Source organism: Lepisma saccharinum, chromosome 17, assembly GCF_977018435.1.
Source record: "Lepisma saccharinum chromosome 17, izLepSacc3.1, whole genome shotgun sequence".
NCBI lineage: Eukaryota > Metazoa > Arthropoda > Insecta > Zygentoma > Lepismatidae > Lepisma > Lepisma saccharinum.
The window spans coordinates 16,075,294-16,089,137 of record NC_139245.1 but is presented as its reverse complement, the minus strand read 5'-3'; the positions used below and the strand labels follow the sequence as shown (position 1 = coordinate 16,089,137).

At 33.3% G+C, this 13,844-nt stretch overlaps 1 protein-coding gene across 1 annotated transcript in view; it reads left to right on the top strand.

Moving 5' to 3' along the window:
- Positions 1-13,844, top strand: part of LOC146001548 (dnaJ homolog subfamily A member 2-like) — a 40,639-nt gene that overhangs the window by 19,892 nt on the left and 6,903 nt on the right. Inside the window, exons 5-6 of the mRNA XM_083139008.1 lie at positions 1,903-2,045; positions 12,837-13,035. Of these exons, the coding sequence (XP_082995134.1) occupies positions 1,903-2,045; positions 12,837-13,035 (342 nt within the window). The remainder of the gene's footprint in view (positions 1-1,902; positions 2,046-12,836; positions 13,036-13,844) is intronic.

The following is a 13,844-nucleotide window of genomic DNA, read 5'->3' as shown; positions in this document are numbered from 1 at the left end:
AATACCTGTGCTAATCCCCCCTTTTCCTTTCCAACTTTAGACTTTTGTTTGTCCCGAACTGGATAACTGGGTTCCAACAGGTGTGTTTTTTGGCGGCACAGGGAACGCGACAAGGGAATAATTTTCTTTGAACGACAGTTGATGGCACTTACTTTCTGAAAAGTGTAGTGATGGGTTTCCTTCCACACCAAGCGATAGAACATTGCTAAACTAACTAAACTAACTAACTCTCTAGCCTTCTTAAACCCGAAGGTTCATGGGTGCAGCAACACAGGCCTTCCATCTTTCCCTATCTTGAGCAAGTTCTATATACTCTTTTTCCATCCCTACCGATTTTCCTTAGGTCCATCTCAATGTTGTCCCTCCATCTTCGTCTTGGCCTTCCTACAGTTCTCTTACCATCAGGTTTCCCAACAAGAATCCTGTAAACTCCTCTTTCCTCTCCCATTCGTGCCACATAGCCTGCCCACCTAAGGATAGAACATTGCATTTATTTAAAAAAAAAAAAAAAAAAAACATTTTCCGATAATATATTATATCGAAAGCAAAGTCACGTCTGAATATCACTGTACTGAAGTCGATCGCCTGATATAGAAGCAAGAGACTGGTAAATTTTCATTCTCTCCTTAAATGACGTTTACTAATATTTATTCTTTTTGATAAAGGATAAAAAAGAGACAAGATTGGTTTCACATTACAGCTCAACTGTTAGTTTTAGACGTCGTGTACAGGGCTGGTAAATCGCCAATTATTCTTGTATTCACGGATGATTAATGTTAGTTTGGGAAGAGTGATCCCTTACTTTTAGAGCAGGTTGAAGAGGCATGATCTCATTTTTCAACATTGGGGGAGAGGGGGACAACGATGACTGCCTCGCTCTTAGCTGCACTTAATATTTCTGACATATTTGAAACATCTGATCAATTGTCACTTATATAAAAAGAAATACTGTAAAGTTGAGATCCATCGTTGGAAGAGAGCATCGTTTGGTGGGTTAATTTATTCATCGCCCCTCGTCAGAAATGCATATGTATAAAATGTAATAATAATAAAAACTACACACACACATGCATGCACGCACACTTACACATATAATTATCCTTTTTTATTTTAAATTGAAATTGTACAAGTATCGGTATCATAAACGGTGAGAGTATCGACATCGGTATCTGTTCAAAGTGGTATCGGCTCAGCCCCAGAAATAATCCTTTCTATCTTTTAAAGTGTAACCCCTTAAGTGTGGATGGCATATAAACACGCTTTGTGTTTGCTTCAACTGCAGGTGGTGTATATTTTTGCCCAGACATAACATAATAAATAATCACGTTAGGTGAGATTATGTTATCTGTAGTAAAAGCAAAAACAGTATCAGAGGAGGAAGAAGGTGAAAAAGAAGAAAGAGAATATAAGATGTAAGAAAATTTGCCTGTTCTCGTGTGATGTAGTTCATGCATAATGGAAAACCAAAAATATGGCTCAAAAACAAAGTTTGTATGATGCAGACATTGACTTGTAATTGTTTCATAGACTTCACACCAGAAATATTTATTCTGCATGCACTTGAAAAACATACATGCCGATATACTGTGTATTATTGTATTATTGTATTATTTACATTTGTCATGGAATATGCAAGCATAAAAGAAGAAGGCAGGCAACTACTGGTGTTTTATTTCAGTTAATTTTATTCAACTGAACTCTGCTAAAAAAACAACCTATATTTTTCCAGTAGCAACTTGTTCAGAAAATTCCACTCTTAAGGGATCAAACATTTGCAGCAAGAATCTTGTCTGTCCGTCATTTCTACACATGAAAACACTTAGTGTCTATGCATTTTTCCATATAAGTATGTGTGTGCACTATGTAAATCTATTTGCCTAATCATTATCTTTTTACTCGCAGGAGAGGTAATAAGCGAAAAGGATCGGTGCGCCACATGCAAGGGGAAGAAAGTTATAAATGAAACTAAGATTTTAGAAGTTCATGTAGATAAAGGAATGCGAGAGAGCCACAAAATTTATTTCCGAGGAGAAGGGGATCAGCAGGTAAGCAACAAGTTATCCTCTGTTGTTTTCTACTCACTTTCATACAATTCTCATGTGGTGTCTATAGTCGGTTTATAAATACAATGATGGGTCTTAGAATAGTATATTTTGAAAAACTTGATAAATGTTAAAATATATCTAAGGGCTCCCAAGTAGCCGGATGGTTAGGGATCTTACCTTTTGCGTGGACAGTCAAAAGTTTAATCCCTGCTGGAATTCTCTAAATACACTATGGCACAGTGCATTTGCAAGTCATTCCATGCCAAGTGGTATAAAATATAAAAGTTCTCACTGCCATGTTTGAGATTTTATTCAAATTCTACCTGTAGGAGAATTCCCAAAATTTTAGATTCCTAACTGTATTTCTTGAGATAGGTACCCTTATTCAGGGGTGAGGAACTAGTTGCATTGCGTGCAACAAAGAAATACATGCAATTTTCAGGTGCTGATAAAATCAAGACTGGTTCTAGAAAACTTTCTCTGCTGATCCTAACAAAAAGAAATTAATGTCCCTTATAGAAGAGTCAACCAGAAATCTTTGCTCAAAGTTTGCTTAACGTTCTGTTGCTGTTTACCATAGATCATTGTTTCTCAACCTATGGGGCATGACCCACTGCTTTGTCCCGAGGGGACATGTGGTGGGTCGCAATTTCGAGTTCGAAAATTTATTTACTGGGTCTTGCAAACCTATTACATTCAAATTACCAAGATATATTGTTTTAACTATTTAAATTCAACTCACGTTGTAATAATAACCCGTGGCTCTACAGCATGTAAGTTCCTTGGCCTATCTCCCGACTGCCAGTCTCCCTCCCACAATCCTACCTAGAGGTGTGGAGATCAACCAGTAATGAGGTGATGTGTGGTCAGCACATTGAACCCCCAGCCATTGTAAGGAGATATCCATGACCTTGTTACGCTATTCACTCATAGCTCCCCAATTTCCTCACGATGGTGGGGACCAACTCGTGTTGTACGTAGTCTAAACTCTACATTTCTTTTATTCAAGCTGTATTGTTGCTTTTTAGCAGCATCTCCCATGCTTGACCCAAGGGAATCGGATATCTGTTGTTTTGCATGTCCATCGCAGCAATGAGTTCTTAATTATCTGTGTGCCACGTACATGTTGACCTAAGGTGTCCCCTGATATTTCCGACTGTCATTCAGATGAGGCATTAGAGTTGCTCATGCCATTCTCCATTTCACGTTTGTGTGAAAATGGATTTTCATCTCGGATTCAAGTGAAACCCAGATACGGAAATAGACTTGATGCACACTCAGATTTACGTCTTAAGTAACCACTTTTGAACCCAACATACACCAGCTTATGCAGAAAAGGTAGCCCCAACCGTCATGTTAGTTCGGTTAGTAAAAATAAATTTTGTTTTAGATTTCAGCATGTGTGTTTAGTTAGATGTTAGACTAGAGTAACTTAGTCTTTTAAATTACATATTAACCTTTCTAGAATGAAGTATGTGTAATTTGTTTAAGCAAGCGTAAAAGAGGCTACTACTTCTAATTGTGATAGAGCTGAAGTTGGTTTTATTTTTGTGCCAAGTGAGAGTTCTCTCAAAGTTTAACCATTTTCGTCAGTTTAATTCAAACTCAGTATCAGCACAATAGGTAGTAGCTATGGTGCTATATTGGAAAGGAAATTTAAATTTACATATACTGATAACTTTATAATTATTATATTGATAAAAATGAAAAAAAAAACTAGAAACAACAAAAATTACAATAGCATCAAATTATGCCTTTGATTACAAGAATATTTATAAAATATCAATGCTATACATAAGAAAATATATATATATATATATCTTTGTTATCTCCTTCCAGGATAAAGCAAGTCTTTGTATCTACAATTCTGAGCTTCAGTTTTCGAAATTCATCATCTTCTCAAATCACCTCCAAACGTAGAACATATAAGTGTCACTCTATGCGACCTTCCTCCAAGCACTCATTTGAGGAACTGTAACATTCACAAGCCAGCCCCTTAAGGAAGATGAAAACAGATACTTATTCACTGCTTCCAATTCAACATGGCATCTATTATACATATCAGTGTCAATTCACAACTTTCGAATCTTTATCAGATTATATCATGATCAAAGTTCATTCCAGTCATAAAAGGCTTCTATATAACTTAAGCATCCAAGTTATTATCACATTGCCAAGTTTAATGCTTTAAAAGCAACAATTATTGTACAAATATATCCCCATTCCATAATGCTAAATTTGTACTTATCTTTGTTCCATCTTGAGCTCTCCACAAAGTCACAGACAACTAGTATTAGAGCAACTAGTTCAAGCCAGATTTTTTAGTATGTGTTATCTTCAATTGTTTTTGTTTTATATTTTTGTCCATAAGTGCTTAACAGCTTGAATGTTTGTGTTGTAAATGTACATATTTGCTCTGTTACAGCTATTTTACTATGTATATTACAATATACTTATCTATTGATCACAATTACCATTTTTTGAATGTTGATACAAGATACCAAGTATGACATCACAATGTACATTGAACAATTTTAAAGAGTTGACCTTTGTATATAAACCTTGAAGCCAATGCAAATGTACACAATTTCAATAAATTTAATTATAAATTTGAATATATCATATCTTTCTTGTCTGAAAGAACACATATGAATGAAGATATTTGTTTTTCATATTGCCAGTCAAAAATAACTGTTATGACTAACTTACTATAAATATTGCACAAATGTGGAACTTTGAACTTAGCCTAACCATTTTCAAATGTTGTTATGACAATGTAATATTTTTATTGTCATACTGGCGCTCAACAAGGGACGAACCCACAACAACAGATCTGAGCACTACTGAGACTTTTAACATATAATAATGAATATAATGCCTTTATATTTACAAACTGTTTTCATGTTTACCATTATAATCATCTGAGTATAACTGCATATTTGTTTTCCAACAATACAACAAGAACTTGTTCATCATGAACCAATACAGTGCAACTACACATAATGAGTTTTTAGTACATAATAATGTTGCAAAACAAATAAAACAAAATCAAGTTCTACATACCAACAATTATTATTTAGTGAAGTTCCATATGAACAATTTTTACATAAAACAATGTAGCTACATAACATTTTTATTTATTATGAACCAATGAAGCACCATTAAGAACTTCATTCTTAATCTGAGAGCATAATTTCTATATTAATCTTTATTTAGCCAAAAATATATTAATTATAATTTGCTATATGTAGAGTAAATTACCTATGATCCAACTAAGTTTCCCATTGGGAATTCATCCATTTATCTAGTAACATCAGCTAACAAGACAAAAATCTAAGTCCCTGCATTGAGAAGCAAACATCCTCAGATTTACGGAGTGTCGAAACTAAGATTTCTTACAAATCAATTCATGCAAGAAATGTATAAATTATGATGTGCGCACAAAAATTATAAAACATAAATAACTGTTGTTCCTGAACTCACAGCGTCACGGCACGAATTTCCTATTCTGCCCTTTGTGAACACATTTTGGAGCCATAATGCATTCTAGCATTTTAAAGGAACCTACTACTTGACTTAAGCTTGGATCAACACGTCTTTGCTTCTTGTCAAGTTTATTTCTATTTGAGCCTACAATTCAACTCTTGGAATCTCAGAGCTTTATGTAAAATGTTTTTACGCCACAGCTAAATCTTAGCATTAAAATCTATTATGCACAAGCTATCACATTATATTATACATTTTTTGCACTCCAAAATACACATAACAAAGAATATTTGTTATATTGAATTTTTCCACTGCTAATCACAACTAAGGATCAAGATATATGAATGAGGACCAATGTTGGATTATGAAGATCAACTTAAGGCAAACTCTACAGATGAATACTTCATACCTGAACTAATGTTTCAGACTCAAGGAAAGAAGCACGAAAAGTGAAAAAAAATTGACATTGACATCTGACAAACGAAAAATTATGCATAAAGTACTGTGACTCACAGTACCTCCCTTAAGCAACAGTCTAAGAGAAGAACTTAACAACCAACCCTCATGGGTATGGTTGTAAAATGAAGCAGTATTTTTTGTTCTTCAAACCAACAAAATAAACAATATGTTATCAGTTAAGATATCATTATCATGTTTTGTAATGATGAAGAAAATATTACATTATACATTTATGAAGTATGAACATAAATATTGGATATATAATCTCAGATGTATAACACTGTCAAACATATACATGGGTGTATTAAAAAGAATTTACAACCATGAATCAATTTTTGATTATCAGAATTGCTTTGAGTTTGCAATTGAGAAAATGCTATCTGAAATTGTCAAATAATTAATCAATCTGTGTCTACTCTTAATATAGATCACACTTATAGAGAATGACATCACACTGACAATACCTTGTGAAAGCTCATTACTATAATATCTTCAAGTGCAAAGATATCATATGATCATGTCAAAGTCCTTTAATATGCTGTCAAAATAAATCACAAATTAACGTTGTTATTCATTTAGAATAAAACAACTAAAATATACCTCATACCAACAAAATTTCATCCTAGTCTGTATAAATATTTTATCAATCCTAGCAAGTGCATTGATAAAATAACATATCTCTGAAGCTTAATTGACTAAAATCTTTGTAACGTAGTCATGTGTGATTTCAGAAGTCATCAAAAATACATCTAACATATCTTTAATCCAAAACATGGTAAGAATGGTTATCTCAAAAGATACTTGATACTTACGATCATTATAAATATAAGACACGTGGCTCAGAGTAATCACTTATTTAATTAAGTACATTTATATTATAACATAAATGGAACATTACATTCCCTGAAAAAAAAAAACTAGTATAACTGGTCTTAGTATGTATCTTTCCTTCATAAATTTATACCCCTAAGATGTGGAAATGGTCAACCTTCAATCATCATATATAATATATATAGCAGCATCATTGTGTGGCTTAGCTTGATAAGTGTATTTGTAATCATAAATACCTAACCTATCAGCAGTACACGATTACTGTTGGAAGAATCCAAACTTGATAAAGCACCAGAGATAAATGTGCATCATAAAAAGAAATATATATATTCATGTAATAAATATTTCTACATTAAGTGTCACAATAGGACTTACTATTGCCTTTACGTGAACACTTCACAATGCTTTCATGCAACTGTAGCATGGAATTATGAGTGACGAGCTTGGATCATCTAGTGGATGTCTCCGCTACATGTCAACTTCATAAAATATACAAGTAAACAATTCATCTTCAGGAATTATTGACTTAACAAGTCCCTAATAAAATAATTCTCGTATATAAGCATTTTAAATGCACTTCCATTCTTGGTACACTACCACTGCTTAACTAACATCTTGGGTAACATCTTTCACCAGCTATTCAAGTTTGTTACATAGATGAACTATTAAAGTGTTTTAAAATTTGCTTTTGTTGTGCATAATAATGCCAAGTTTCCCACAAACGTGTGAAGTTATATTTAAGTCTAATAAACTTAAATATAGTGATCATGCAACTAAATTGTGCATAAAATAAATCACAAACTTGTACTTCAAAATATTATATTGTATTTTTGTCCATCAAAATGAACAGTAGTACTGTGGTCAAATATACCTCCCTAGACCAACAGTCTAGAAGATACTCCCAACCAACCACCCTTCACAAATGGCAGGATTTATATTAAGACCTTCGATACCCACCTTAGAACAAAGGTCAACATCTAGTTTTTTCTCCAAAAAGAATCACTATTGTCAGTAGGACAATATTCTATAATATCTGGATTTAAGTCCTTACTTGCACTTATATTACTAATATTATGCACTGTAGCTTGTACACTTATATCAGGAGATGTCCTATCAACTTGGGTTTGTTGCAAGCTACACACACCCATACTAGACAAAAACTGTCTAACTTTATCCATGCCAGCTTTATTCCAATGTACCATATCTATATTATTTCTGGATGGATGACCAAAATATTTCTGATATAAGGATTCGTCAATGTGACCACTTTCCAAGAAAAACAAAGGTGAAACATTATATACTTTTACATTATAATCGTTATGTAAGGACATTAGATATAAATTAAAACTGTTCCAGGTCTGCCAAATAGGTTCATTAGAAGATGACATGTATCTTGGGAGAGGTGGTAAGCATAATATTGAAATTTTAAAACACTTGTTTTTTAACAGACTCATTAGTCGTGTAAAGGATGACTTCATTTGCTCAATGGACCTTTTCCGCATCAAGTCATTAGTGCCAATCATTAATAATACCTTATCTGAAAGTCCAGATGCATTTTCAATGCGTTGTCTCAGGTCATCTATGGTTTGTCCTGAGACACACAAGCCAATGCATCTAGCACCAGAGGAATTTTTCTCCCATCTATATCCTAATATGTTTTGAGCAAACCTAACTAACATACTGTCTCCCAACAATTGTACATCATCTAATCTAGGAATATTAACACTAGACTTATTATTGTTGTTTTTATTAACCTTATATTGGCTTGACTTATTATTATCAGCATATCTGGATGGAGGATTTCGTACCTGATTTATGCCCATGGTACCTCCTACATCATGAGCAATCAACAGTTTTCCTGTTGTACTGTGTTATGCACCCTTGTATCAGATGATTGTTTATCACGCTGCTGTTGAACTCGATTACCAACATCAGAAGATGATTGTTTGTTATTATTTTTATTAAAAGTCCTAGAATTTCTATAGGATTTACTAGAATACCTATCCTTATTTCTATTTTGATCATTAGCACATGAAACATTTGCTACTCTAGCCTTATTCTTTGGATTATAATTATTTCTGTTCATGTCATTGAACCGTGCAGGATTATTTCTTAAAGATTGAAAATTTTCAATTACTTGCAACGTTTGGTGCAATGTACGTACGTTATTAATCACCATGTGTTCACTAATCCTGTGCGGTAATAATGAGGCTAATTGTGCTATCAAATGAGGTTCTTCAGCATGAGGCTGAGTAGACTTCAAAATTTTGTAGTTCATATTCGCATATTGTAACAGGCTTACATTACTCTCTTTTGTAAAAGGAGAATTCAAAGTGTGAGTCAACTTTACTGATTTCCAGCGGTCATTCTGATAATGTGCCAAAAAAGCCTTTTTAAATTCAGAATAAGTGGTAAACTGATTCTTTACTTCTAAGTACCAAGTTCTAGCACAATCAGTTAGAAGTTTTGGTATGTACTTCAAGAATTGACTTTCTTTGATGTCATAAATATCTAGGTTTTCCTCTACTTTTTCTAAGAATTCCGATGGTGCAAACTCTAAAGATATCCCATCAAAATGAGGGAAATGCCTCAAGTCCTGTGGTTTAATGAGAACTTTAATTTGACTCTTATTACAATTAGTCAATGGAACATCTACTGAATGACTAACATTAGTCATATGACCCGCATCATGTTGTGCGTATGAAATTTTGTCATCAACATTATTATTAGCAACTGATTTGTTCTTCCTCAATTTTCGACGCTTAGATGCTAATCTTGTATTTCGGTATGGACCACTAAGCATACTTACTCTATCATGATCTGAATCTGTACTATTATACATCTCAGATTCAGTATTCACTCCTATATTATGTCTAACAAGACTACTTTTTGGTGAACCATGACAAACTTCATCTTTATTCCCAACTGTATGTTGTCTCTGATTTACAGTGTGAGAACTCATTCGAGGTGTAACGTCACTCTGTGCTTTAGCTGTATTTTTAACTGCTATTATATCATGAGTTGATAATGGTGTTAATGCATTATTAACTACACTCATGATATTGGTTTCTATTTGTAGAAGTGTATTCTTAACACCTAATTCCAAAGAAGAGTTGATATTGCCATTATTATTTACATCATGCAACTTATGCAATTCATCATCTCTATAATACTTGTGCCTTGTACTAATATCCACCGACTTATCACTATCAACATCACTCCTAATTGCATCATTCTCTGGAACGCGAGTGATAATAATATGCCTTGCACTGCTAGACATAACTTCTTTATCAACCTCATCATGTTGTATGCCAATAGATTTGACATCAACCTGTGGTTCAGTTGAATGAGCATACTTGGTTTCACTTCTTAACTTAATTAGATCATTACTTAATGTACCAAGTGATACACTACACTGAGCACAAACCTCAAGACATTGATCCAGTTGAGAAGTGAACTGTTTGGATAAATTACTAACTGTATCGTCTAATTTTTTATCCATATCCGCAGCAAGATAAACTAGCTCGTCATTCATCCTTTGATCCAGTAATTGAACTTTCTTTTCTAACTTTTCTGTTCTATCTAAGCACTCCTTACGGAACTGTGAAATATCTACCTTAATTCCTTTAAGTTCCTTACTTTGAGCTTTACTGGCGTCAATGCTTTCTTTCATCTGACTCTGCACAGCACAGATACCTTCTTTCATTTCAATTTGCACTGCAGAGATACTTTCTTTCATTTCACCTTGCACTGCAGAGATACCTTCTTTCATTTCCGCCTGCTGCGATTTGAGCATCATCACAATGTCAGCCAATGTGATCTCCTTCTCCATAATGTTAGGTATTGAAACTAATATCAGAAACAAGAATATTCACAACTCAATAACTTATACTTTCCTATCCAATAATTGTACCATTTGAGTCCTCATAATCTAAGTTTAACCATTTTCGTCAGTTTAATTCAAACTCAGTATCAGCACAATAGGTAGTAGCTATGGTGCTATATTGGAAAGGAAATTTAAATTTACATATACTGATAACTTTATAATTATTATATTGATAAAAATGAAAAAAAAAACTAGAAACAACAAAAATTACAATAGCATCAAATTATGCCTTTGATTACAAGAATATTTATAAAATATCAATGCTATACATAAGAAAATATATATATATATATATCTTTGTTATCTCCTTCCAGGATAAAGCAAGTCTTTGTATCTACAATTCTGAGCTTCAGTTTTCGAAATTCATCATCTTCTCAAATCACCTCCAAACGTAGAACATATAAGTGTCACTCTATGCGACCTTCCTCCAAGCACTCATTTGAGGAACTGTAACATTCACAAGCCAGCCCCTTAAGGAAGATGAAAACAGATACTTATTCACTGCTTCCAATTCAACATGGCATCTATTATACATATCAGTGTCAATTCACAACTTTCGAATCTTTATCAGATTATATCATGATCAAAGTTCATTCCAGTCATAAAAGGCTTCTATATAACTTAAGCATCCAAGTTATTATCACATTGCCAAGTTTAATGCTTTAAAAGCAACAATTATTGTACAAATATATCCCCATTCCATAATGCTAAATTTGTACTTATCTTTGTTCCATCTTGAGCTCTCCACAAAGTCACAGACAACTAGTATTAGAGCAACTAGTTCAAGCCAGATTTTTTAGTATGTGTTATCTTCAATTGTTTTTGTTTTATATTTTTGTCCATAAGTGCTTAACAGCTTGAATGTTTGTGTTGTAAATGTACATATTTGCTCTGTTACAGCTATTTTACTATGTATATTACAATATACTTATCTATTGATCACAATTACCATTTTTTGAATGTTGATACAAGATACCAAGTATGACATCACAATGTACATTGAACAATTTTAAAGAGTTGACCTTTGTATATAAACCTTGAAGCCAATGCAAATGTACACAATTTCAATAAATTTAATTATAAATTTGAATATATCATATCTTTCTTGTCTGAAAGAACACATATGAATGAAGATATTTGTTTTTCATATTGCCAGTCAAAAATAACTGTTATGACTAACTTACTATAAATATTGCACAAATGTGGAACTTTGAACTTAGCCTAACCATTTTCAAATGTTGTTATGACAATGTAATATTTTTATTGTCATAAATGAAAGTGTAATGTATCCATATACCCTTACAATAATGAAAGTTATATATGTTGGGGGCCATGAGACCACATGACGTGGAATGACCCAAGGGATTTGATTGTTACACTTAATGTTGCCGAGCAAATGCCAGATTTTTATGTGTCACCTTATATTAGCATTTTGCAACACTTGGTTTATATTGTCTTATTTCAAACTAAAGTTGCTGGTGGTATGGAAACAACATGTAAATTCATTGAAAAATTGTTTGACCTTTGTATGTGAATCTCCAGAAGGTATTCGTGGATTCAGTCGTGCTACGTGAGAATTTACTCTGTTACTGGAGTATTTTACAATGCTGTACATTTTGCTATACTACTAATTATTTGCATTACAGTTTGTAGCCAATATTACATGTATAGTATTTCATAATGAACTACATACATACTGTAGGTTTTACGAACCAAATGTTTACAGTGATAATGTTTGAAATTGGGAAAAGTTCCATGCATCATTGATTTTGTTCTTTACGCAACAATGGAATGTAGCAAAATGTTAAAAAATCCTTTTTACATTTTGTTAGTTTTTTTTATCTTGGTCCCTTGAAAAATATATAATTGACATTCCTTACGATCATTGAATAATTTCTGTTTGTGTACTTGTGGCAAAAATATTCCTTGGCTTAATAGCAATCTGCAAAGTATTGTGCACAGTCTTCATAGCTGACAGTAATTGCAAAATTGAGCTTTAGAATAATCAACTTAAAAGTTAAGCAGTTTTGAAGAGAAGAAAGAAAGGATAAATATAATAAAGATACATTTGTTTCTGAGATACCTTTAATGTTTGCCTTTCATTCATGTATTTTTTCCTTTTATATTAGCCTGACGTAGATCCAGGAGATGTAATTATTGTTTTACAACAAAAGCACCATGAAAAATTTCAGCGCTCAGGGGATGACTTGTTTATGACTCATACAATCACTTTAACTGAGGCTCTCTGCGGGTTTTCTATGGTCGTAAAGCACCTGGATGGACGAGAGCTTGTGGTAAGACATCCTCCAGGACAAGTAATCAAACCAGGTAAGAAGACTTCATCTGAAGATATTAAGGTTTAAGTAACATACATTTAATCACAAAATATATTTTTGTCCTTAAGATAATGGTGCAAAATAGATGAAAATTTTGAATTGTGTATAATTTCCAGTATTTATTTAACCTCTGCAAAAGTGCAATGCTGCATTTGTAGGGTGCATAAAAGTATCTGTGATTAAATTTTAACTATCAACTCAGCACCCTAATATTAAGTATACTGAAAAATTGACATTTGGAAACAAAATTTCGTCCACACATTGACCCTTTGTGTTCATAAAAATGTCAGATTCTGTAGTTGTTTTCTAAAGGGTGGCACTGAAGCGCAATATGGTTATGAAATGGTTCTGGCCTTATTTGAGTCATGTGGATATTGAATACTTGTGGTTCAAGCAGGTTGGCATACACCTTCCACGAGACGATTGTCTTGCTGCTCGACAAACTGGGCAGAGTCCTTTCGTGCAATGGCGACCAGAACTTTACAGTGGAGTCATGTGACCTGACACCCTGTAACCTTCTTCCTTTGGGGATCAAGGAGGAAATTCAAAATCATCAGTCAAATCGAGGAGCAAGTTGGTGTAAGAGTCATCAGTAATTTCATCGATAGAGTAAATTGTGGGGCATATATGACAGACTTTGTTTTTCATAGTTAACTGAAACATGTACCCTGTGTAATGACTAGACTGTAGAATAAACAATAAGACAAGAGATAAGAGACTTCTTTGTAATAGGTTGTAAAGAGTGGAATCTCATATTCAGCCATCAAATTTCCCTCCAAAATATACATATTTTCCATAATG